This window comes from Schistocerca cancellata, chromosome 2, assembly GCF_023864275.1.
Source record: "Schistocerca cancellata isolate TAMUIC-IGC-003103 chromosome 2, iqSchCanc2.1, whole genome shotgun sequence".
Lineage (NCBI taxonomy): Eukaryota > Metazoa > Arthropoda > Insecta > Orthoptera > Acrididae > Schistocerca > Schistocerca cancellata.
Genome location: NC_064627.1, coordinates 272449341 through 272476625, shown reverse-complemented (window position 1 = coordinate 272476625; position 27285 = coordinate 272449341). Strand labels below are relative to the sequence as shown.

At 44.9% G+C, this 27285-nt stretch overlaps 1 protein-coding gene across 1 annotated transcript in view; it reads left to right on the top strand.

The window, feature by feature from the left end:
• Nucleotides 1–17652, top strand: part of LOC126153215 (uncharacterized) — a 206824-nt gene extending 189172 nt beyond the window's left edge. Inside the window, exon 4 of the mRNA XM_049916054.1 lies at nucleotides 17441–17652. Within this exon, the coding sequence (XP_049772011.1) occupies nucleotides 17441–17652 (212 nt within the window). The remainder of the gene's footprint in view (nucleotides 1–17440) is intronic.
• Nucleotides 17653–27285: the final 9633 nt, after the last annotated feature.

Below are 27285 nucleotides of genomic sequence, written 5' to 3'. Positions count from 1 at the left end.
AAACTATCGAATTATGCCAGGGTGTGTAGCAAGTCAGTATCATAAGCGGCGCGCTCAATAATATTGGATATTCACTGCCGCGGAATAATCGACAAACACAAAGACTTGTGGACAATCGCAGCAGCGTCGTCTGCATCCCACTCACGGATATCATACTTAAAAATGTTATCAATAAAAAAATAATAAAACTGTCTAATGTAGCCTATGATCTTCTTCAGTGTTCAAGCTATCTCAATACCAAATTTGATATCAATCGGTTCTGCGGTAAATTCATGAAAACGTAACAAATGGTTCAAATGGCTCTGAGCACTATGGGACTTAACATCTGAGGTCATCAGTCCCCTAGAACTTAGAACTACGTAAACCTAACTAACCAAAGGACATCATACACATCCATGCCCGAGGCAGAATTCGAACCTGCGACCGTAGCGGTCGCGCGGTTCCAGACTGAGGCGCCTTTAACCGCTTGGCCACACCGGCCGGCGATAACGTAACAGACAGAGCTACTTTCGCATTTAATAATATTGATATTAGTATGGAAGTACGGATTAAACTGAAAGGTTAACCCTAAGGGGGCTATATAAATGATTGAGAATGCAGTCAGAAGTTTTTTTAGAGTTCTAACAACATTTTTTTAAGGAAAGAACAGACATAAGTTATGCTAAACAAGTTATTGATTGAATACCGTAAACAACTAACAGGTGATTTAGCTGTACAGTGGACAAGGATCCTGCGTGGCAGAAGTGAGTCAAGTACTCTGGCCCTAAAAATCTGGATAGCGCAATCTGAATTGATCTGACGCTGGGCAGACGTTGATTGATCAAATCTACAGTAGTTTCTCTATATAGGTAAAGCTGAGAGCAAGTTTCGATTGAGATCTGTGCGCGCTGACAATGCCGGAGCGGCAGTACGCTACCCTGTTTGCTTCGAGCGGCGATGTAACGTGCAGCTGGCGAGATGGGTGCGGCGGAGTCGAGACGTAAGGTGTCACCTTGAATCGATTGCGGCCACGAAATAAATGCAAAAATCTCAAAGTCTAGCGATCAGGCAGACGGATCGCAATTTACTCTCTACCAGAGCCCTTAAATCACAGTAGACTTCAGTATGTGACACACCCATTCACTGGCCACATCACGGACCAAATTGGCTCACTTATATGACAGAGGGCACAAGGATACCAAACGTGAAGAGTGGTAAACCGAAAAGGAGTAAGTATGCCCTCGGCAAACGAGTAGTCGCAGATGTTTGAAGTCACACTGTCAATACAGTAATAGCTTCACCACAGACTCACAAGTGAAGTCAGTCTTAGGACAGGTCCCAAGTACCAACCACACATGCCAGAGCTTCGACCAGAACATGCTTCCAGACCGACGTCCAGAGCCTGAGTACTCGCTCCTCTCCAGATAAAAAAAATCCGTTTTTCCGCAAAGTGCACGAACAACACTACCTTCATGCCGTCTTGAACCAACCACAGGGCTCTAGAGGCGCTAAACCTCCCATCCCACAAGACAGCACAAACTCATGTCGAACCAGGGCAAGAGTTAAGAAACCGGTGTCTCTGAAAAAAAATGTTTTAAGTTTTCACGGAGGGGGAAGATGATTTTCCCCGAAGTCGTGTTGCTTCCCACGCCAACAAGCTAATAGCTACAATCTTAAAAATCTTTATCTAAAGCGCCTCTCCCTTGGAGCTTGCTAGTCCTGGCTATGAGGTGTATTACAGATTCTATCTCCAATCGTTTCTCAGACACCAGTTTCGTATACAACTGAGGCGGCCGATGGAAGTGGTTCACAGGCATATTTGCAGTATTGGTGAACACGAAAACTTGTGAATTTTTGTTAGACGTGGATCTGCACACAATTCCCAGTTTATGACTCTGCTGTGTAAGACGCATTCTTCTGTTGCCCCCAGCCCAGCATTCCACTGGCGCTGCTGCAGGTAGCTTGGCATTGTTCTGTTGAAGACCTGTCTCGAAGAGGGGCTGCCCTGTATGGCTGTGGGCCTGTCTGGCAAGATTTACTGAGGGATGGGCTCATCGCCAATTGCTTTTAACTCTGAACATCCCGTTTCTATGAGCTAAGAACCATAAAAATACCTCATGCTTTTAGCACCCTTCGACGCTCCATCAGCGACTGCTCAGGCCATTAACTTTGTAGAATCTTGCTCAAGGTGTGTCAGGTTGTAATAAAATCCTTAATGATTTTCCGTATGCAGAAAATAGGTAAGAGAGTAACTTGTCCTACCTCAAAACATCCTGACAACAGTGTAGGCTCTGAGCCTATGGGTCTTAACTTCTAAGATCATCAGTCCCCTAGAACTTAGGGGACCTAACTAAACTAAGGACATCACACACATTCATGTCTGAGGCAGGATTCGAACCTGCGACCGTAGCGGTCTCGCGGTTCCAGACTGTAGCGCCTAGAACCACACGGCCACCCTGCGAAAACAGTGTAATCATTGTACTGATTACGTTGAGTCATTTTACATGGATCATTGTTTTTGTTGTGGTCTTCAGTCCTGAGACATGGATCATACAGGGTGACAATTATTAAACTATAATAAAAAACGTAAATTAGTTGCAAACTACGCCGTTTACACACCTTATTCAACATACAAACATCACTACACATATTCTAATACAGTTTGACATATTCGATATGCCTGCTATTCTTGCCGATAATGTGACGCAGAAGAATAGCGACATTCTGTATGATCCGCTGAAGTTTCGGAACATCGATGCTGTCGATGACCTCCTGAATGGCTGTTTTCAGCTCAGACATAGTTTTGAGGTTATTGCTGTAGGCCTTGCCTTTAACACAGCCCCACAATAAAGGAGTTGGATGTGTTCAGATCTGGAGAATATGGTGGCCAGTCGAGCCCCATGCCAGTGCCCTCCGGGTACCCAAGAGCCACATTGCGGTCCTCAAAGTGCTCCTCCAGGACATAAATCTCCTGTTTCGATGGGGTCGAGCTCCATTTCGCACGAACCACATCTTTTAGACGTCAGGGTCACTTTGGATAATGGGTACGAAGTCATCTTCCAGAACCTTTACGTACCGTTCGGTAGTCACCGTACAATCAAGGAATATACCACCGATTATTCCGTGACTGGACATTGCACAGCATACAGTCACATGTTGAGGGTGAAGAAACTTCTAGATGGCGAAATGCGGAGTCTCAGTCGCCGAAATTCGCCAATTTTGCTTATTGAAGAAACCATCCAAATGAAAGTGGGCTTGATCAGTAAACCAAACTATACATGCGCATACTAATTCCCATCATGCCCCGCTGCCAAACGTGCAGATGAACGTCCTAAGACCAAACCATACAAAAGAAATCATCATTTTTTTTTCATATAGTTCAATAATTGCCACCCCATATGAACTAATGAAAGTATTTTCATAAATATGATAAAGTTCAAAAGTCAAAAAGTAAGTAAGTTTTTCTAAGAGTTATTATTGTTCTTTATTTGGTGTTATATTCTTCAAATCGATAAATATGTAATACTACACACTTTCCTAAGTAGCCTGTGTTCTTCCCCAGCGTTCAAACTATCTCCAGTCCTAATTTAATCAATATTGGTTCAACAGTTTAGGAGTGAAAGCCTAACAGAGAGAGTTCCTTTTGCATTTATAATATTAGTATGGATGTGCGGCTATAGTTCGATTCACGAACGATCGAAGTCTAGCAGCAGCGTCTGATCAATTACCGTCCCAGGAAGTAGGCTACCGTTAACACCACGACACAAACGACTGCGTTTAAGGTAGCGTTGTGTCATATTGATTAACAACTGCAATAAAACTCGACCAATGCGTAACGTTTTGACTTAAAACTAACTGATTCGAAGTGACAGTGAGTTATTAATCATCTCATCTGCTCTGTATGTTTGGTATTTTATTAGTCCTCAGCAACGGTACTGGTATACATCGAAATAAGCAGCAATCACTTGCCTCAACTAATTTAGTTTCTTAACTGGTTTCAGGCACTTAGTGCCCTTATTCAGAAGGTTGTACCTGTCCCGTTATTTACTCTGTATATCAATTTTCCTGCTATCGCAATAAGGCATTAAAATTTTCAGTGCTACCATAGACATTTTTAATACTCCGCACATGGACTTCTGAACGTGACTCCCACACAGGTACCCAAACAGATGTGCACGCAACCTTCCACAGTTATCGCTTCCGTATTTCGCTACACTTAGCAGATCAGTGTGAGCAGCTGTAGCGGGCGCATCGCTGTTGTTGCGTGCTCCAGTGCATAGGCCGAAAGACAGCTGGAAAGGCGTGCTCGTGCTGTAGCGATCGCAGATTCGCAAAACTGCCATTGTGTCGTTCTTACATCTCAGGGCAAAGTTTGACATGTTTCACGCCTTAGTTGGCACAGTCGAGCCGGATGAGGGAAAGACTTTTCATTAAAGGAGCAATCGGTATTGTGCCTCAGTGAGGTAGCCGATCGACCTAAGAAGACACAAGAGAATGATACACCAGTCCGCCAGCGCAGAGAGGCTGGATGCACAGAACCATATGACAAGATGGTCGACAGCTACAAGCTCGAATCCGTCGTCGAGTCTGTTGACGCTGATACCCAGATAGAGCTGCAAGCACCGATTATGGCCGACATCTGGGCTCTTAATAGCGTTGTGGGTGCCCACGTATTAGTAGCGCACCTGAGGAAGATACCATCAGAACAGCGAGAGAAGTCAGGAAAGCCGCCCTCTCCGGAAGTTGGCTTTAAATATGCGGCGAAAAGGCAGTCCAGAATGGGCTGTTACGTGCTGGTCTCGTGGCTGTAGCTCTCTGGGTGCGTATCCATACCAGCAAGAACAGGCCGCAGCTGTTTATCGTCGCCGTGAAACGAGCCGGCAACTCCAGTCGAGAGACGTACGAGCTCCGGAAGCTCCTAGGCTTCCCTGTCACGGTGGAAGTTCTACCCAGTGGCCTCATCCATAAACCCTAATGCTTCTGGTGCTAGGGCGAAGGACATGTGACAAAACACTGTCGCTAAACCAAGAGTTGCGTGAAGTGCTCAGGTTAGCAAGAGTCTATCTGTACCCTAAGTTGCAGGTGCAGAAACTCAGATAAAGAGTAGACTCCGATATGTGCCCACTGTGGCGAGCCCCATACTGCCAACTGGCGAAGCTACTTGCCTTTCTCAGGCCGCAGCCAGAGCAACGGCAGGATGACGGTCCCAGATGCGGCGGCGGTCACACCTATCTGCGAAATACTGGATACCCTGACAGTAGCACTGTGAGAAGGGGGAAGGGACGCAGGGAGACGGACCGGCCACTAGTAGAAAGACCGAAAATGCTGCGCCTGAGATGATGCAGCAGACAAATGACGATATGCACACCATAGTAGTCACTGCTGTACACAATGCAACTGCAGCCTTCAAAGCCGTCCTGGTGGCAGAGACGGCTCGTTTCCAAGCCATCTTAGCTGCAGAGACCAGGGAGGCCTGCTGCCAGCTGCGGCAACTGCGTGCAGAAGCAGAGGATCCTGCCTCCACCTCCGCTCCGCCCCATCAACGGCGTGGAACGAGGGGAAGAGCACCAGCCAGCAGTTGGTGCCTGCCTTCATCTTTGCGGCCCAACCAATGGGGCCGAGAGGACGCTAGCCACCACAATCGGTCTACCGTGAGCGGTCAACATCTAGCAGAGGGAGTGGGTCGAGAAGGACGATATCTGAAGCAGCATCCTCCGGCACGTCGAACAGTTGTCAGAAATGCCTCTCCACGGCGAGGCTGAGCCATGCCAGTGACACATAAGAAGCAGCTGCAGCCAACCGATTGCGTGCTGCTGTGTCAGTGATGCAGTGACAGACCGCTGCAGTGGGGGCCCACAGCAGTGCAGAGCGCTGCCGCATCGATTCTGGGCCACAGCTTTGTAATGAAGAGAGATAATGATACTGGTCTTGAGCTGTAATATACCCACTACTGACATAAACCTACCCTTGCGATGTGTCGCAGATGGCAAGCAAGTCTGTTATCTGCGCTCAGTACCTGTCCTGACTGTTGCAGAGCTTTTCTTCCTATGGTGCTTGCCATGGTAATTTTTTTCGTCTGCTCTCGACTACTATTTCTTCAAACGTTTCTGTCTACCGTCGCCTTGTGGTCCCCGTTTTAGTGGGTGATCTTACTCAGACGTACGGACAACACCGACACCTATATACTGGGACTCCTACCGTTAACACCACGACGAAAACGACTGCCTTTAAGGTAGCGTTGTGTCCAGGAAGCATGGACTACAAATGAATGACGTCACAATTGAAATAATGGGGAAAATACGTGTAATTGGATGAACTTTTATTGAATTTACAATGTTATTTGGCAGTCTACTAGTTTTTATTACCACAAATAATATAGTATTCGTAACTATCGACTAGTAAACGACCAAACGCCTAAAGTGATACCGAAAATGTATGCTTGTCCGTGTCTTCAAAACTTTTCGTATTTAATCGAAAGAGAACGAGAAATTGCTTCTCGGAAGACGCTATTAGAATACACTCGATACTGCATAACCAATAATCAGCGCCGATTTTTAAGGAAATACTACGTTATGCATGGTTTACTTCCAAAGTATCGTCTGGCAGAGAGGTTTTTAAAATGTTAACGAGGTTTGTTTATCCGCGGAAAACGTCAACAGACCTTGCGTATGCCGAAACATAGCATTTATTCAATGCAGCTGGTGCCGTTTATGTTTTCCATGTTTTTACGAAAGATACCATCCTGCAACTTGTACTCGTAATGTCGAAAGCGACGATTAGTTGTACATCTTTCGAAAGCCGTCTGTGTCGAGCAAAACTTGGAGGTAACAAGTCGTTTCGGGCTCCTTCCAGGTATTACGGACTTCTCAAATCACGGACAAGCATACATTTTCAGTATCACTTCACGGTTAAAATGGCCACGCACAGATATATATTCGACGACCGAAATTATCTTGCGATTTTCTCACTAACGCTTGAGAAGTACGCGCTACTGCTTACACAATTTGTTGTCCTCATGGAGTACTACGAGTGTACGAAGTTTGCAGTAAATCCGCGTTCCAAACGTGGTGGCCTCCCCTTGTAAGAGCAACCGATACTAGCTGGAGCAGTGTGCTTACACCTATCGCTGCCTGAACGTCCGCCTGGTACAGGATGGTCAGAAAGAATCTGAAGAGCTTGCATTGCGGAGTAGGCCGTGCTGACAAATAATTATTAAGGAAAAATTCAGTATGTTGTGCGGTTTCCGAGTTAATTAGCACTGAACTTTGCCTGTCAGGCCGTTACGCACGTAAATTGAAACGGCCCATCGGAGGCACAGTCACCAAATGTGCTTTTCGTTTTGTTTCCTAAAACAGAAGAAGAGAGACACAAAAATGGGACAGTGGTAAGGATCGAACCCAAGTCAGTGTTCGAGCAGTCTTGTGCGCTATCGTCTACGCCTTAGAACAACTAATACTCATTGTGATTCTTCAGTTTCCCCCGGCTTATTTCTTGATTTAACAGTCCACGGGTGTACTGCCAGCGCACAATATTTTGACGATCAAACGAGTCGCCATCGTCAGGTGCGATGACGAACTGAGCTCCTGAGGGCCTTTTAGAGAGCCGCTCCGTCCGGGTCGGCGCCCTTGTCTTGTAGAGGATGGGCGGTGATGGTGGAAACCGGGCATTGTTTTGTTGAAATAGCTGTGGTTATACCAGACAACAAATTATTTTCGAGATAATGCAGTTGCTCATGTTTCACATTCTGTCATGGAAACGCGACATGTTTGATCGCCGAAATATTGTATCCGTTGGCAGTACACACGTGGACTGTTAGATCTACAGTAATTATGTCTGGCGGGCCGATTGAATTTACGCGTGCAGCGGTTTTATTGGTTAATGTCAATGCTAATTAGCTCGTGAAACGCGCAACGTTTCGAATTTTTTTCTTAATAATTATTTCTCAGCACAGCCTATCGTGCAACACCCTGCCAAGCTTTTTAGACTGCTTGTGACCGCTGTGTACATCGTTCATCGAAGGACCATTTAAATCTGAATTTCTCGCTGAGAGCGAAAAATTGACTCTTAAATAACTTTTCAAAGTCGTAAGTTACCATATTAATAACATAAGAGTAAACCAAAGGCTCTGCTACCATACGTTGTCAAACATTCTTATAAAAGATATCAACAGGCACTGACGAATATCAATAAAATGTATTTTGTTGTCCAGTTGTGCATAATTCTCTTCATTTCCATTAATGTCGATTTCGGTCTGCAGATACACAGTTGGCGAAAATAAAACATTTTCTTCTACAGTTACTTGGGTTATACCTTAATTACCACGTGACGGATTTCAGGACCACTTGCCCGTGCACCAGCATAAAAAAATTGAGAAAGCTTAGTTGAAAGGCTACCAAGGAGTAAAAAGTATTTATCATTTAGAGGCAACTAGGTGATGCCACAGCTAATAGAAACTTTTGCAGTAAAAAAAAAAAAAGGAATATTGTATGCTCCACTTTCTCAAAATCGAAATGTAAGATCATCACGATAAATCAGTTGTTGCTGACAGTAGTAGTCGTATGACGTGCTCCCCGAGACATTTTCAATCTTTCTATTGTAATGCATACACATTAACATCTGAAACAACTTCCTGAGTTTCAAGGTATCGTTTACTAAATATACCCGTGGGACTTAGGGCTGTATCTACAAAGCTCACAAGTGAAAACAAGTTAGTGAACATAAAGGCTTGGAGAAAAAATCTCTGGTTATCTTATTTACGAAAGGCTGGAATAACTTTACTTGAGGAATAGTTTTGTAAGTTCCTAAAGGCAGAGATGGCCAGTAAGTAAGTTAGACTCCTAGCGAGTTATAATTATCCGCACGCCATGTGTAAAATTTTAATACTGATGAATGTCGCTCACAAATGTAAGTCCATCTGGAGAGACCACTGTTGACTTGTCAGGATTAGGGCTGACGAGAAAACGTCACAAACCTGACCTCATATTTTAAGGATAAAAAATGTATAGCTGTAATCAGCTCCAGAAATTGATTCTGCGCAAAATTTTGCGCCATAATTCTGATAGTACATAGTTACGATCCCGCCTAATGCCCGAGAGCCAAGAACATGTCAGTGGAGTGGAGTGGGTGTGTGCTCTGTGAATTACTGTTTTGACGTTGGTCACATACTCTGTTCATTGTGTCAAAGTGCGCGGTTTCTAATATGTAGCTGGTGCCACAGGTCTCTTTGCTTTGAGGTTTATTATGTTGGATTCACAAATGCAGTATAAATGAATGAAACAATTTAGCGTCTCGTTAATGAAGCGCTCTGTAATTATTAACATCGCTGTTGCGTATTGTTTTCTTTCGATTTTAAAGCTGACACTGTTAAAGTGAAGTACGATTGTGCGAGATTTACTGTTCTTCAACGTGATTTAACTGCCGGTATTCCTCAGTTGTTTAGGTTTTACATTTTCAGGCGTACATATAGCTTCAAATATCAATACGAGAATATTGTTAAAATAATATTAATGTAAATATGCCTGAGGTGGACACACTACGTACGCATATTACTTTTTATTTCTCCCGTAAAATAACGTGACCTGGAACAGCACATCAACACAAGTGATGTGTTGGCCTCCCGCCTCCTCTTCCCCCATCTTCGACATCCCTGGTTGTCACTCCATTGCTGTGGGCAGTAAGGGCTACAATAATGTGTGTGAGGCAGAGTTTAAAAGCTATAATTTCAGATGATCATAACTCTATGTTAGCAGAATGACGGCCAAAATTTTTGCACGGGATCGATTGCTGCGTCTGTTATCTTGCAGCTGCGCTTTTTTTTCCCCTTTTAATATGAGGTCAAATAGGTGATGTTTCCTTCTGATGACTGGAAAAGTAGGAAATCTTGGTTCGAGGCAAGGTCTCAAAGTACGTTTTCAATCATCACTTCAGATTCACGTTTTTACTGATACAAGTAGGTCCTTGAAATGGCGTTCATTTCGTTTCTAGACATGTTTATCTGCTGTATAAGAGCACATATTATATAAATTAAAAGTCTGGAGGAACAAAAGACATCGACTCTGACTAAAGAGTAAGAGTGCAATGAATTCTGCCGAGCAGGAAGATAAGGCAACTACTGTGGAATGGAGAAGCCCGTAAAAACAAAAGTAATATGGCTTCCACAGTGGCAGACTACAGCACCTGTCTAATATAACAACATAACTATAGTTTACTGCATTTTTATCTTGACATAATCTGCATTGCCTATCTTTAAATTTTTAAACTTACTTGTCTTGTAGAGGATGGACGGTGATGGTGGAAACCGGACATTTTTTTGTTGAAATAGCTGTGATTATACCAGACAATAAATTATTTTCGAGATAATGCAGTATGTTCAACATGTAACAACACAATGCTCAGGCTGTACTGAGTACTGATGCTAAGGAACATTTATTTAGTCGCAGTGCAACTTCATTTACCATGTAACTGCACTTTAATCAGTTGTGTATTCATCCAAAGATCAGTTACAAAATGAGAGCAGTCGTGTTATCTTAATTGAGAAAGGACACAATTTTAAAAAGATCAGTTCGCAGTTACAACAATATTGTTTCATTGACTTCTAGATTAACATGTTGTCGTGTTAGTTTTGTTAATCTTGTTAGTTTGATATGATGTGTACAGTTTTGTTTCATCCATATTTGTAAACCACTCATTACTAGTCACTGTGCACACAACAAACACACACACACACACACACACACACACACACACACACACACACACACACACACACACACACACACACACACAGAGAGAGAGAGAGAGAGAGAGAGAGAGAGAGAGAGAGAGAGAGAGAGTTTTGGCTGGCATCAGGACCTTGACGATACTTCCACTATTGTTGCATTGAATTCTTCGTGTTGCCTCTTGAGCCGTCTGATGACGCTGAGTCATCACAGTGAATGAGATGTTAAAAGAAATGGAAAGAGTGTATAATTATCCATCATCGAGCCTGGACGTAGTATTCTACAGTAAGATCCACTGAACTGTTAACGATTACTGTAGAATGAATGCTGTTTATCAATAAACGATTTTAATTTTTACCACTACCTACTATAAGTTAATTAAATTATTCTTGACTCTTTAGTGTAAGTTATTCAAGAGGTACTATTTAAATAACTTTTTAAATGTTTAGATTCGTGTTGCTTTAATCTCCTTTGGCAATTTATTCTATAAATTTAATCCCCTGCAGAAAATGGTGCTTTGGGTTTTTTATTTGTATACTTGTCGAGAATATAATTTTATTTTGGCCCTTGTTCAGTGATCGTGAACGCTGCTGTCTGTTTTATGGCTCCTGGTTTTCCTCATGATATTCCCAACTCAATGGTAATGCACTCACATGGCGCAGTTTGAAATCACAGCTGTTAAGATCGTTGCTTGGAGCACGGTTACTACTTTTAACTACACGACCTTATAAACAAGGGGAGCAGTAATGGTCGAATATCAAATGTTCAAATGTGTGTGAAATCTTATGGGACTTAACTGCTAAGGCCATCAGTCCCGAAGCTTACACATTATTTAACCTAAATTATCCTAAGGACAAACACACACACCCATGCCCGAGGGAGGAGTCGAACCTCCGCCGGGACCAGCCGCACAGTCCGTGACTGCAGCGCCCTAGACCGCTCGGCTAATACCTCGCGGCGGTCGAATGTCAATGTAACTACAGACATGTGTACACCATCGGCAAGTATGTGAATGATTAGATTTACTATTCTACTTAACAGGTAGAATGGCCACAGTACTGCATTAGAATTGCTCTTGTTTAGTGTTTTTACCAGGCCACGTAGTGTATTCAAGGAGCGTGAACAGTGTCAGATGTTGAGTGACCGCTGTATAGGATGCGGAGATGCCGCATAATGGTATGGACAGCCTTATTATCACCAGATAGAGTTTGAAGAGGGCCTCATTGTGAGTCTGAATTTAACTGGCATTAGATTTGAGGGGGGGGGGGGGGGTAATCAGTATCTCACAGTGACCTAATGCTGGACTGCGTGGGAACGTACGTGTAGCCAAACTTGCCTAGTTTCCGGCCAACCACGTCTGACTGACACTAGGATTACAGTATTGTGCACCAAGCAATATCGTAACCCCTTCACATCGGCGAAACAAGGGCTGGACTCCCCACAGCGTTCTGTGTCATCTCGCACCATTGGTCGGTGACTAGCAGCAGCCTCAACAGAGAATTATTACAACATGCGTAGGCTGCCATCTACAGCACAAAGAGAAACGGCTTCATTGGCTGTGGTGCCATGACCAGGAAGCATGGACTGCTGGTGAATGGCGTCGCATTAAGTTCAGCAATGAATCTCAGAGCTGCACTACCCCACATAGAAATGGAAATGAGCATTTGGTGTCATTGGCCGGGAGGCCCCTTACGGGGCAGGTCCGGCCGCCTTGGTGCAGGTCTTATTACATTCGACGGCACATTGGGCGACCTTCGCGCGGGATGGGAATGGAATGATGATGAAGACAACACAACAGTCCCTGAACGGAGAAAAACCCCGACCCAGCCGGGAATCGAACCCGGGCCCCTTAAGACGGCAGTCCGTCACACTGACGCTTCAGCTATCGGGGCGGACACTACCCCCATATAACCATCGTCAACGAGTATGTCAGTGAGCTCAGAAGACGACCCATTTTTCCGAAGCTTCTCAGAGGCGCAGAGGTGTTACTCCTAGAGTCATGGTGTGAGGAACTATAGGGTATGACGGTTGCTAAGGATTGGGAAAATTCTGAGGGTACAACTAATGTCACGCACCTTTTACGCCCTCAGATGTTACCCCTCACGCGACGGTATCGCGATACTAAAGTACTGACCATTAAAATTGCTACACCACGAAGGTGACGTGCTACGGACACGAAATTTAACCGACGGGAAAAAGATGCTGTGATATGCAAATGATTAGCTTTTCAGAGCATTCACACAAGGTTGGCGCCGGTGGCGACACCTACAACATGCTGACATGAGGAAAGTTTCCAACCGATTTCCTATCCACAAACAGCAGTTGACCGGCGTTGCCTCGTGAAATGTTGTTGTGATGCCTCGTGTAAGGAGGAGAAACGCTTACCATCACGTTTCCGACTTTGATAAAGGTCGGATTGTAGCCTATCGCGATTGCGGTTTCTCGTATCGCGACATTTCTGCTCGCGTTGGTCGAGATCCAATGATAGTTAGCAGAATATCGAGTCTGTGGGTTCAAAAGAGTAATACGAAACGCCGTGCTGGATCCCAACACCCTCGTATCACTAGCAGTCGAGATGACAGGCATCTAATCCGCATGGCTGTAACGGATCGTGCAGACACGTCTCAATCCCTGAGTCAACAGATGGGACGTTTACAAGACAACAGCCATCTGCACGAACAGTTTAACGACGTTTGCAGCAGCATGGACTATCACCTCGGAGACCATGGCTGCGGTTATCCCTGACGCTGCATCACAAACAGGAGCGCCTGCGATGGTGTACTCAACGACGAACCTGGGGGCACGAATGGCAAAACGTCATTTTTTCGGAAGAATCCAGGTTCTGTTTACAACATCATGATGGTCGTATCCGTGTTTGGCGACATGGCGGTGAACGCACATTGGAAGCGTGTATTGATCATCGCCATACTGGCGTACCACCCGGCGTGATGGTTTGTGGTGCCATTGGTTACACGTCTCGGTCACCTCTTGTTCGCATTGACGGCACTTTGAACAATGGACGTTACTTTTCAGATGTGTTACGACCCGTCGCTCTACCCTTCATTCGATTCCTGCGGAACCCTACATTTCAGCTGGATAATGCACGACCGCATGTTGCTGGTCCTATACGGGCCTTTCTGGATACAGAAAATGTTCGACTGCTGCCCTGGCCAGCACATTCTCCTGATCTCTCACCAATTGAAACTCAAGTGGCAAACTCTGCAAAGAGAGGCGCTCTGCATCGCGGTGTAGCTTTCTGTCCAGGTTTCGAGAGGGTGCGTTTCTGGATGAGGTATCGAATATATTGCTTCCCCCTACTTATACCTCCCGAGGAGATCACGAATGTAAAATTAGAGAGATTCGAGCGCGCACGGAGGCTTTCCGGCAGTCTTTCTTCCCGCGAACCATAAGCGACTGAAACAGGAAAGGGAGGTAATGACAGTGGCACGTAACGTGCCCCCGCCACACACCGTTGGGTGGTTTGCGGAGTATAAATGCAGATTCAGATGTAGATGTAGATGTATACGTATACATCAACATAAGATTCTAGTTCGTGTATTATCTGATCTACCTATATGGGACTCTGATAAACACATTACCCACTCAGAATGGAAAATAAAATAAAATGGAAGATATTAATAAATTGCTACCTATATATAGTCAAGAGGATGTCGTTATCGGGAGAAAGAAAACTGGCGTTCTACGGATCGGAGCGTGGAATGTCAGATCCCTTAATCGGGCAGGTAGGTTAGAAAATTTAAAAAGGGAAATGGATAGGTTAAAGTTAGATATACTGGGAATTAGTGAAGTTCGGTGGCAGGAGGAACAAGACTTCTGGTCAGGTGACTACAGGGTTATAAACACAAAGTCAAATAGGGGTAATGCAGGAGAAGGTTTAATAAAGAATAGGAAAATAGGAGTGCGGGTAGGCTACTACAAACAGCATAGTGAACGCATTATTGTGGCCAAGACAGATACGAAGCCCACACCTACTACAGTAGTACAAGTTTATATGCCAACTAGCTCTGCAGATGACGAAGAAATTGAAGAAATGTATGATGAAATAAAAGAAATTATTCAGATAGTGAAGGGATACGAAAATTTAATAGTCATGGGTGACTGGAATTCTAGTGTAGGAAAAGGGAGAGAAGGAAACGTAGTAGGTGAATATGGATTGGGGCTAAGAAATGAAAGAGGGAGCCGCCTGGTAGAATTTTGCACAGAGCACAACTTAATCATAGCTAACACTTGGTTTAAGAATCATGATAGAAGGTTGTATACATGGAAGAACCCTGGAGATACTAAAAGGTATCAGATAGATTATATAATGGTAAGACAGAGATTTAGGAACCAGGTTTTAAATTGTAAGACATTTCCAGGGGCAGATGTGGACTCTGACCACAATCTATTGGTTATGACCTGTAGATTAAAACTGAAGAAACTGCAAAAAGGTGGGAATTTAAGGAGATGGGACCTGGATAAACTGACTAAACCATAGGTTGTACAGAGTTTCAGGGAGAGCATAAGAGAACAATTGACAGGAATGGGGGAAAGAAATACAGTAGAAGAAAAATGGGTAGCTTTGAGGGATGAAGTAGTGAAGGCAGCAGAGGATCAAGTAGGTAAAAAGACGAGGGCTAGTAGAAATCCTTGGGTAACAGAAGAAATATTGAATTTAATTGATGAAAGGAGAAAATATAAAAATGCAGTAAGTGAAGCAGGCAAAAAGGAATACAAACGTCTCAAAAATGAGATTGACAGGAAGTGCAAAATGGCTAAGCAGGGATGGCTAGAGGACAAGTGTAAGGGGTAAGATAGATACTGCCTACAGGAAAATTAAAGAGAGCTTTGGAGATAAGAGAAACACTTGTATGAACATCAAGAGCTCAGATGGAAACCCAGTTCTAAGCAAAGAAGGGAAAGCAGAAAGGTGGAAGGAGTATATAGAGGGTCTATACAAGGGCGATGAAATTGAGGACAATATTATGGAAATGGAAGAGGATCTAGATGAAGACGAAATGGGAGACACGATACTGCGTGAAGAGTTTGACAGAGCACTGAAAGACCTGAGTCGAAACAAGGCCCCCGGAGTAGACAACATTCCATTGGAACTACTGACGGCCTTGGGAGAGCCAGTCCTGACAAAACTCTACCATCTGGTGAGCAAGATGTATGAAACAGGCGAAATACCCTCAGACTTCAAGAAGAATATAATAATTCCAATCCCAAAGAAATCAGGTGTTGACAGATGTGAAAATTACCGCACAATCAGTTTAATAAGACACAGCTGCAAAATACTAACTCGAATTCTTTACAGACGAATGGAAAAACTGGTAGAAGCCGACCTCGGGGAAGATCAGTTTGGATTCCGTAGAAATGTTGGAACACGTGAGGCAATACTGACCTTACGACTTCTCTTAGAAGAAAGATTAAGGAAAGGCAAACCTACGTTTCTAGCATTTGTTGACTTAGAGAAAGCTTTTGACAATGTTGACTGGAATACTCTCTTTCAAATTCTAAAGGTGGCAGGGGTAAAATACAGGGAGCGAAAGGCTATTTACAATTTGTACAGAAACCAGATGGCAGTTATAAGAGTCGGGGGACATGAAAGGGAAGCAGTGGTTAAGAAGGGAGTAAGACAGGGTTGTAGCCTCTCCCCGATGTTATTCAATCTGTATATTGAGCAAGCAGTAAAGGAAACAAAAGAAAAATTCGGAGTAGGTATTAAAATCCATGGAGAAGAAATAAAAACGTTGAGGTTCGCCGATGACATTGTAATTCTGTCAGAGACAGCAAAGGACTTGGAAGGGCAGTTGAATGGAATGGATGGTGTCTTGAAGGGAGGATATAAGATGAACATCAACAAAAGCAAAACGAGGATAATGGAATGTAGTCGAATTAAGTCGGGTGATGTTGAGGGTATTAGATTAGGAAATGAGACACTTAAAGTAGTAAAGGAGTTTTGCTATTTGGGGAGCAAAATAACTGATGATGGTCGAAGTAGAGAGGATATAAAATGTAGACTGGCAATGGCAAGGAAAGCGTTTCTGAAGAAGAGAAATTTGTTAACATCGAGTATAGATTTAAGTGTCAGGAAGTCATTTCTGAAAGTATTTGTATGGAGTGTAGCCATGTATGGAAGTGAAACATGGACGGTAAATAGTTTGGACAAGAAGAGAATAGAAGCTTTCTAAATGTGGTGCTACAGAAGAATGCTGAAGATTAGATGGGTAGATCACATAACTAATGAGGAAGTATTGAATAGGATTGGGGAGAAGAGAAGTTTGTGGCACAACTTGACCAGAAGAAGGGATCGGTTGGTAGGACATGTTCTGAGGCATCAAGGGATCACCAATTTAGTATTGGAGGGCAGCGTGGAGGGTAAAAATCGTAGGGGGAGACCAAGAGATGAATACACTAAGCAGATTCAGAAGGATGTAAGTTGCAGTAGGTACTGGGAGATGAAGAAGCTTGCACAGGATAGAGTAGCATGGAGAGCTGCATCAAACCAGTCTCAGGACTGAAGACCATAACAACAACATATACTGCTAATTTTTTCTTTGTAAATTTTAAGCCCATGATATCTATCTCAGCAATGGCAACCACACGGACCAGCCAAGAAACGAGATCATGAAATATAGTTTTGCTAATGTCTCATGTTTGCCAAACATACATCCATCTATTTTGCCCGCGAGCTACATCCCTTTCACGGTGCTGAGTGAGTGCTATACGTGGTGTTCCAGCTGCCTGGAGAGCCAGGACCGGCTGTCGGTGTTTGACGGTCCGAGCCCCTTGTCGGCGGCCATCGCGGTGCTGTGCGACGAGGCCTCCCAGCTGGAGGTGCTGTCCACAGGGCGCAGCCTCTTCGTGGAGCTGGTGGCGCGCTCCCGGTGGCCCGGGCAGGGCTTCCGCGCCTCCTACCACTTCCAGAACGACTCTGACTACAACACCGTAGACGCAGGTGAGCCCACAGTGTACTGCCCGACTTCCACTTCTCTAACCAACAGCAATAGCACGCGAAGAAAAGAGTGTCTGTCGAAACTTCCTGGCAGATTAAAACTGTGTGCCGGACTGAGACTCGAACTTGGGACCTTTGCCTTTTGCGGGCAAGTGCTCTACCAACTGAGCTACCCAAGCCCGACTCACGCCCCGTCCTCACAGCTTTACTTCTGCCATTTCCTCGTCTCCTACCTTTCAAACTTACCAGAAGCTCTCCTGCGAAAGGCAAAGGTCCCGAGTTCGAGTCTCGGTCCGGCACACAGTTTTAATCTGCCGGGAAGTTTCATACCAGCGCACACTACGCTGCAGAGTGAAAATCTCATTCTGGAAACATCCCCCAGGCTGTGGCTAAGCCATGTCTCAGCAATATCCTTTCTTTCAGGAGTGCTAGTTCTGCAAGGTTCGCAGGAGAGCTTCTGTTCAGTTTGGAAGGTAGGAGACGAGGTACTGACAGAAGTAAAGCTGTGAGGCCGCGGCGTGAGTCGTGCTTGGGTAGCTCAGTTGGTAGAGCACTTGCCCGCGAAAGGCAAAGTTCCCGAGTTCGAGTCTCGGTCCGGCACACAGTTTTAATCTGCCAGGAAGTTTCATATCAGCGCATGCTCCGCTGCAGAGTGAAAAATCTCATTCTAGTGTCTGTCGAGTTTCTACCGTCCACAATGACAATCGCATGAGGAAGAAGACTAAAGTATAAAAACATATTAGGGATGGGAAATCTGTCCAGTTAAAACCGATACCGGTGTTTTAGCCTCTGAGTAACCAATATTTTCGGTATTTGTTAACAGATGTTTCTTTTATTTAGTTCTGATAACCGAAATATCAGTTAACCACATCACAAATTGTTTGTTTTCAAATAAACACTTTTCAAAGGAGGAGTAATTTTTATTCATAAATTTCGCGTTTATTCGAAATATTGCGTAATTATAGAAAATGAGAAAATCCATCAGTGATATTCTATGACAATGCCGACGGAAACGAGCAACAAACACGTAGAACAAGCGCTGGTACAACAGTGTTGAGACAATAATTACCATTTTGACGTGTGTCGTGACTTAAGGTACGTGTGTACGTGGAGTGTACAAGAATACCCTCACCTGATCTGTACGGTACTTTCTCGTTGTCGTCGCTGGACATACTTTGTATTGCCGAATGTCATCATGTCTGGAAATATTTTTACAAAGTGATGTAGCAGTGAAGTGCAATGCTTCATTTTCTCTAGAAGGTTTAGGATTTGTCTGCCATTCCTGTGAAATAATAAAAAAAGGAAGGAAATCGTGGTGATGATGATGATAAGGTCCCATATTCCGAGTAGCGTATCGGACGATGCCAGAGACCCGCACCGCCGACTAGGCAAGGTCCCAGAGGAGGTGGTTTGCCATTGCCTTCCTCCGACCGTAATGGGGATGAATGATGATGAAGATGACACAGCAACACCCAGTTATCTCGAGTCAGCGAAAATCTCTGACCCCGCTGGGAATAGAACCCGGGACCCCGTGCGCGGAAAGCGAGAACGCTATCGCAAAACCACGAGCTCCGGATAAGTCATGGTAACGGAAATAAATAATAAATTAAAAACATGACAGCAATTCATGCATAATAAACAATGAAAACAGAAACCGGCTGATCTGCTGCCTGCGTCTACTTGTAGACTTTGAAAAAAGAAACAAATATTAACTCGAAAAACAGAGCCCTTAAACCTCGTTTTCGCCCAAATACTGGTATGATCCCCGATTACCAAATGATTTACGAACAGCGTTTCAAAAAATTAGACTCAATAGGAGAATGCTGGTGATTTTTTGCAGTATTCACTTTTCGAGAAAAACAGCGAATCGTGGAAAGACGAGTTTTCTTTTACCTGCCTGTTTAATATTTTGATTCTGTGTATCTTGAAGCTAAGAAAGTCAGTTTTTTTCAATCTTTCTTCTATTTCTACGCTTATTACAGGAATATTACAGTACTGGCCATTAAAATTGCTACAACCAAGAAGAAATGCAGATGATAAATGGGTATTCATTGGACAAATCGAGGACTGGGATCGAGACGTGGCTGCATGATCCGTTACAGCCATGCGGACAAGATGCCTGTCATCTCGACTGCTAGTGATACGAGGTCGTTGGGATCCAGCACGGCGTTCCTTATTACCCTCCTAAACCCACCGATTTCATATTCTGGTAACAGTCATTGGATCTCGACCAACGCGAGCAGCAATGTCGCGATACGATAAACCGCAATCGCGATAGGCTACAATCTGACCTTTATCATAGTCCGAAAGTGATGGTACACATTTCTCCTCCTTACACGAGGCATCACAACAACGTTTCACCAGGCAACGCCGGTCAACTGCTGTTTGTGTATGAGAAATCTGTTGGAAACTTTCCTGATATCAGCACGTTGTAGGTGTCGCCACCGGCGCCAAACTTGTGTGAATGCTCTGAAAAGCTAATCATTTCGATATCATAGCATCTTTTTGCTGTCGGTTAAATTTCGCGTCTGTAACACGTCATCTTCGTCGTGTAGCAATTTTAATGGCCAGTAGTGTAAGAATAAAAAAACGAAACTCGGTAGTTTCAGAAACTGATCGTTTTCAGTAGTTTCACTACGGTTCAGTGATTTAAACTGGCTTGAAAAAAAAAAACAATAAAACAAAACAAAAACGATATAACAGGAAACCGACTGTTTCACCGACAACCGCTATCCCTAGTACATGTGTATTGTCACTGTGACGAGTGGGAACTGAAGAAACGGAGGGAGACACAATGAGAACCTAGGCGCCTTCTGGGAGGCCAACAATAGTTCGCTGCGGTGAATACGTTGGTCACTGTCACATCACCGAAGTTAGACACTGACGGGCGTGACTAGTCTACACACGCTGCGTATTGTTGGATGTTTTCCTGTTACCTTCATGGCACAGCGGACCGAAGAGATGATGGCTTAAAGTCCTTGATCACCTGACTTGGCGTGGATTACATTTCAAAGCTCTCCGCAGGGTTTCATGAAGTATGGGCATGCGACACTGCTGATGGTGATCCACAAGGTTAGACGCGAAGGACACAAAACACTTTTCGAAGTCATGTGGCTGAACCTGCCCTTCAGGGCCTCCCAGCCATCTATGCCATACGCCTTTACTTCTATATACGCGGTCGAAGGGTCCTAACGTAATAATTCTTGCTCGCTATAGGTTTGGGACGATGTACAATACATTTATTTATAAATTTTTACTTACCTTACCTGGTAAAATTGGGCTGTCTGGACCATTCTTACGTCTAAGCAGGCACTGTACATTCGTTGCATTACTTTCATTATAATAAACATGTTATATGTTATATCCAATATGCGATATCGTACGATATTTGTTACGTTCTGTCACACACTTTTGCCGCTCCTCGTGGCATCTAGCGCTCCATCTTGCAAACTCGCAAAGTGAACATGTCGAGTGCAAGCGGCAAGTACAACTGGCAACTACAAAACCGTCGAGGTTGCACACAAGTTTGTTTTCGTTTTAATGGCGACCAGTTTGTGACCTTTGTTCATTATGACGCCATCCTGTAGAACAGAGTGCACTGTGTCGCAAATAACGTACACAGTACATACCGTCAACCGAAGTGCAAGTACATTTGACAAAATGATTACCTACACCTTTGTCCTACGATAACGCTATAATGTGTGTACACAGGCCATATTTTTTCTAAAAGAGGCTAAATCCACGGCAGTCCAGCGTTGCGTGCAGCAAAATAATGTTGCGTGAGCATTGAGTATCTTCACGTGATCAGAGTTGAAGGGTGCTGAAGAGAGTACAGCACCAGGAGGTTGTTTGTTTTATTTAAAAATTACAAAATAATTGTTAGATAAATAATATCCACTTCAGCTTGGTGTTAAAACAAATAATAAAAAATGCACGTAAAAAAGAGATCTTATGCACGCACACGCATCACGTTTCTTAGTGCCGCCAGTGACCAGTCAGTAAAACACTTAAATGACTGTAGCCTACATAATGGTACTCAATTCAACTTTTTGTACAAAAAACTGGAATATTCGAGCCACAATATCAAGTGTAGCATGTGAAACTTCCCGTTTGAATGTAAAGAAAGACTGTGGAGGTAAACTTCTACGTTATTTGATAATGAAACAGCTGATTAAAACTGAACGTACTCAGACAGTTTTCTCTTTACTTATTCTTATCATTTCTAAACTGACACACGATATTTTAGATCAACGCAATCTGAATTTTAATAATCCCTACAAAAGAATAGCCCTGACTAACAATAACCTATACCTTTTCTGCTCCTTACGTTTCGTCCAGGACTGCGCTGGACTTCCTCAGAGGCGCTGCTCCGCTGAGTCTTGCCGGCTGACTGGTCGGGTGTCTGAGAGCGACTTATATATTGTGAGAAAGGGGGGCGTGGTTCAGGTGACACGTGATGAGCAGTGATAATCCATAGCAAAGATAAGGTTGACTATCGATTACCACCTTGTCAAAGATAAAAATTGTTAGCAATTTTGTAGAGCCACTGTCCATATATGGCTAAGTTTCATAGCCTCCTCTTTCCTATTAAAATTATCGTGATGTTTATAAATTTCGATAGCTTCTCTATAAAGCCGTGGATAGTAATTTAACGTTGTAGATAAAACTGACGTATCCGAAAACTTCACTTGGTGGTTGCCTGGTTGAAGAGCATGTTCCGCTACAATAGAAAAGTCAGCTGTAGCGGAACATGCTCTTCAACCAGGCAACCACCAAGTGAAGTTTTCGGATACCGAAGTTTTATCTACAACGTTAAATTACTATCAACGGCTTTATAGAGATGCTATCGAAATTTATAAACATCACGATAATTTTAATAGGAAAGAGGAGGCTATGAAACTTAGCCATATATGGACAGTGGCTCTACAAAATTGCTAACAATTTTTATCTTTGACAAGGTGGTAGTCGATAGTCAACCTTATCTTTGCTATGGATTATCACTGCTCATCACGTGTCACCTGAACCACGCCCTCCTTTCTCACAATATATAAGTCGCTCTCAGACACCCGACCGGTCATCTCCACCCAGGTCGAAAGCCACCCTCTTACCTATCGCCATCCTGACGACATCATCCACGCCTCTTCCTTCCTTCAGAAGGTAATTACTGACGCCGTGGAGGCCCATGTTCCTACTAAGACCATCCAACTACACCGTCCCACTCTCCCTCCGCGGGCTGTCCTCCTCCTCCGTGAATCCCGCCGCCTCTTTCGCTCCTTCCTGCGCACTCGTGACAGGGATACACTCCAACGCCACCGGCAAATACAGCGACACGTACGGAACCTTATTACAGCAACGAAACGCCGAGACTGGCGCCAGACCTGCACACAACTCAACGCCACACTCCCTATCAACTCCTCCAAGTACTGGTCCGCCTTCCATCGTGTTACTGGTTCCCTTTCTGCTCCCCGCTACCCCCTTCTCCATAACGATTGCCCCCTTCCTGACAACCTCAGTAAGGCCAACCACTTCGCTTCCCACCTTTCCGAGGTCTTCTCCATCCCCGACAATCCCCACTTTGATTATTCTCTTTTCCCCACCGTCATGGAACGTGCCGATACCTCGGTCGCTCCACTTGCTCCTAGTCTCCAGTACTTGGGGCAGTTGCCCCCCTCCAACATAAACACTCCCGTCATGGCCCAAGACATTAAACTTATCCTCCGGTCCAAACTCAACACAGCCCCTGGTCACGACTGTGTCACCTACCGTCACCTTCGAGAAAGCCCCTATTCCTTCCTGACTGTCCTCGCCCATCTCTATAATGTCGTCCTCTCTACTGGCTTCTACCCTGACCTATGGAAGACCTCCCGCATCCTCTTATTCCTCAAACCCAACAAACCCCCTTCTGCCGCCTCTTCCTATCGTCCCATCTGCCTCACCTCCGTCTTCAGTAAGGTCCTTGAATCCATCCTCTCCCGCCGTATCCATCAGCACCTTCCTCAACACCACCTCCTCCCCCTTACCCAGTGTGGCTTCCGACCCTCCTTCTCTGCTGACGACCAACTCCTCAACCTTGTTCACCTTCTGTCCCTCCAGCTCAACTCCCGCCATTCCGCCATTTTTGTTTCCCTTGACCTCCAAAATGCCTATGACCGTGTATGGCATCCCGGTCTCCTCTTTAAACTCCAAACCTACGCCCTGCCTATCAATTTTGCCCGTCTGGTCGCTTCCTTCCTCTCGCACCTTCCTTCCTATGTCACCCTCCACAACACCAATTCCCGTATCTTTTATCCCACGGCTGGCGTCCTCCAGGGTTTTGTCCTCTCCCCTCTCCTTTATCTCTTGTATACAGCTGATATGCCCCAGCCACTCCCACCAGTCCACCTTCTCCAGTATGCTGATGACACCGCCTTCCTTGCTCTCTATCCTACCCTTCAACGGTCTCAACGTACCCTCCAAACCCACCTTAACCAGTTCACCACTTGGTGTAACCAGTGGTTCCTCCGTCTCAACCCCTCCAAAACCCAGGCAATCGTCATAGGCCGCACCACTCGCTCCTTTCGCCTCCATGATTTCTACCTCACCCTTTATGGTCGTCCTATCCAACTCACCCCCACCCTGAAATACCTTGGCCTCACCCTTGACCGACACCTCACCTGGACCCCTCATCTCCGGACCATCCAGCAGAAAGCCCATTCCCGCCTCCGCCTTCTGAAACTCCTGTCTGGCCGGACATGGGGATTGCATCCTTCTACCATCCTCCACACCTACAAATCCCTCATCCGTCCTATCCTCTGTTATGCCAGCGTTGCCTGGATCTCCGCCCCCGCCCGCTTTTACAAGGCCCTCCAAATCCTTGAACGCCATGCGCTCCACCTTGCCTTCCGTATCCGCCTTCCTTCCCTCACACGGCTCCTGTATGAACTGATCCCCTTCCCCCACCTCCTCCTGTTCCTCCAACATCTCCGCATCCTTTACATTGTTCGCAGGCTTGATCCCCCCCACCCTCTGGTTTCCTCCTTCCTCTCCACCCCCCGCCCGTTGCCGCGCCTCTATCGCTGTATCCCTCCCTCTCTCCACCTCCACACCCTCCGTCTCCTTCATCAGGGCAATTTCCAACGCCTCCCCCTCCCGGATGACGAACTTCACCGTGACATCTACCCTTCCTTCCAACTATAACCTGGCCTTGTTCCCCCCCCCCCCTCCCCAGGGCCCCCTTTCCTCTTTCCTCCTTCTCCCAGAGCGGATTTCCCTCCGGCCCCCCCTCCCCTGAGACCCTGCACCCCATACTTGCCTCTCTCCTTCCCACCCTACCTGGCCCTCTCCCGTGCACCCCCTGCTCACCTCCCCCATCTCTTCCACTCCCTCCCTTCTTCAGGTTTCCCTCATCTCCTAGCGCCTGGCAGATCCTCTGTATTGCTCATCATCAGTGTGCCACATCAGTGTTGTGTTTAGTGCTGTTACTCGTGTGCGTCAAGAGATGTGATTTTAATTGTGTCCTGCCTTGAGGTTCGCCGTCAGTGTTACGTTATGTGCTATGCCATCCGTCGCTACTTTTATGCTCCAGTCATACTGTGCCTTGTGTTCTTTTAACCGTCGCAGTGTGTGGCTTTTTATATGTGCTACTTTTGAACAGTTTTTTATCTCCATTTTACAGTCACCCCCCTTTTTTTTTGTCTTCCATGCTGTTCCCCCTTTTTTTATATCTATGTTCACCTTATTCTCTCCTTTGCTGTTTTTCAATGTCTTCTATTGTTTTGTTCTGTCTTTCGGCTGAAGAGCAGCGCCTATGCTGCTGCCAGCCCGCCCCGATGGGGAATTGAAACACAATAAAGGAAAAAAAAAGAAAAACCCGACCGGCAAGACTCAGCGGAGCAGCGCCTCTGAGGAAGTCCAGCGCAGTCCTGGATGAAACGTAAGGAGCAGAAAAGTTCTTGGACCACGACCTCACATCCCGGAAAGTATATCAACAGCCATGTCAACCGGTCGTGAAAGCCTTCATTCTACAATAACCTATACCCTTCATGAATCACTTACCTCACAAAAATCTTCGTTACTCGAACTACTGCAATTCAGCCAGCGCCAATACTGACAGCTAAATAAAAGATTCTAACTACTGAAGTCACTAACTACTGATAGGCATATAGTTAGCATATGAAATATTTTGATGCAGAACAAACAATGTATTTACCTTAATAGTGTTCAAAAGTCACCTAGCGTTACCGCTGGATATATTTGGTAAACCATTTCAAATACTGACGAACCGATTCCACAGACCGAACGTGAGGAGAGGGGCTAGTGTAATTGGTTAATACAAACCATACAAAAATGCACGGAAGTATGTTTTTTAACACAAACCTACGTTTTTTTAAATGGAACCACGTTAGTTTTGTTAGCACATCTGAACATATAAACAAATACGTAATCAGTGCCGTTTGTTGCATTGTAAAATGTTAATTACATCCGGAGATATTGTAACCTAAAGTTGACGCTTGGGTACCACTCCTCCGCTGTTCGATCGTGTGTATCGGAAAGCACCGAATTACGTAGGGATCCAAAGGCAACGGTGATGTACCTTAGGTACAGAAGAGACTGGAACAGCACATTACGTCCACATGCTAACACCTTTTTATTGGTCTTTTTCACTGACGCACATGTACATTACCATGAGGGGTGAGGTACATGAACACACGTGGTTTCCATTTTCAATTACGGAGTGGAATAGAGTGTGTCCCGACATGTCAGGCCAATAGATGTTCAATGTGGTGGCCATCATTTGCTGCACACAATTGCAATCTCTGGCGTAATGAATGTCGTACAAGCCGCAGTACATCTGGTGTAATGTCGTCGTAGGCTGCCACAATACGTTGTTTCATATCCTCTTGGGTTGTAGGCACATCACGGTAGACATTCTCCTTCAACGTACTCCACAGAAAGAAGTTCAGAGGTGTAAGATCAGGAGAATGGGCTGGCCAATTTATGCGTCCTCCATGTCCTATGAAACGCCCGTCGAACATCCTGTCAAGGGTCAGCCTAGCGTTAATTGCGGAATGTGCAGGTGCACCATCATGCTGATACCACATACGTCGACGCGTTTCCAGTGGGACACACTCTATTCCACTTCATAATAGAAAACGGAAACCACGTGTGTACGTGTACCTCACCCCTCATGGTAATGTACAAGTGCGTCAGTGAAAAAGACCAATAAAAAGGTGTTAGCATGTGGACGTAATGTGCTGTTCCAGTCTCTTCTGTACCTAAGGTCCATCACCGTTCCCTTTGGATACCTACGTAATTCGGTGCTCTCCGATACACACGATCGAACAGCGGAGGAGTGGTACTCAAGCGTCAACTTTAGGTTACAATATCTCCGGATGTAATTAACATTTTACAATGCAACAAACGGCACTGATTACGTATTTGTTTATATGTTCAGATGTGCTAACAAAACTAACGGGGTTCCATTTAAAAAACGTAGGTTTGTGTTAAAAAACATACTTCCGTGCATTTTTGTATGGTTTGTGTTAACCAATTACACTAGCCCCTCTCCTCACGTTGGGTCTGTGGAATCGATTCGTCAGTATTTGATGTGGTTTACGAAATATATCCAGCGGTAATGTTAGGTGACTCACC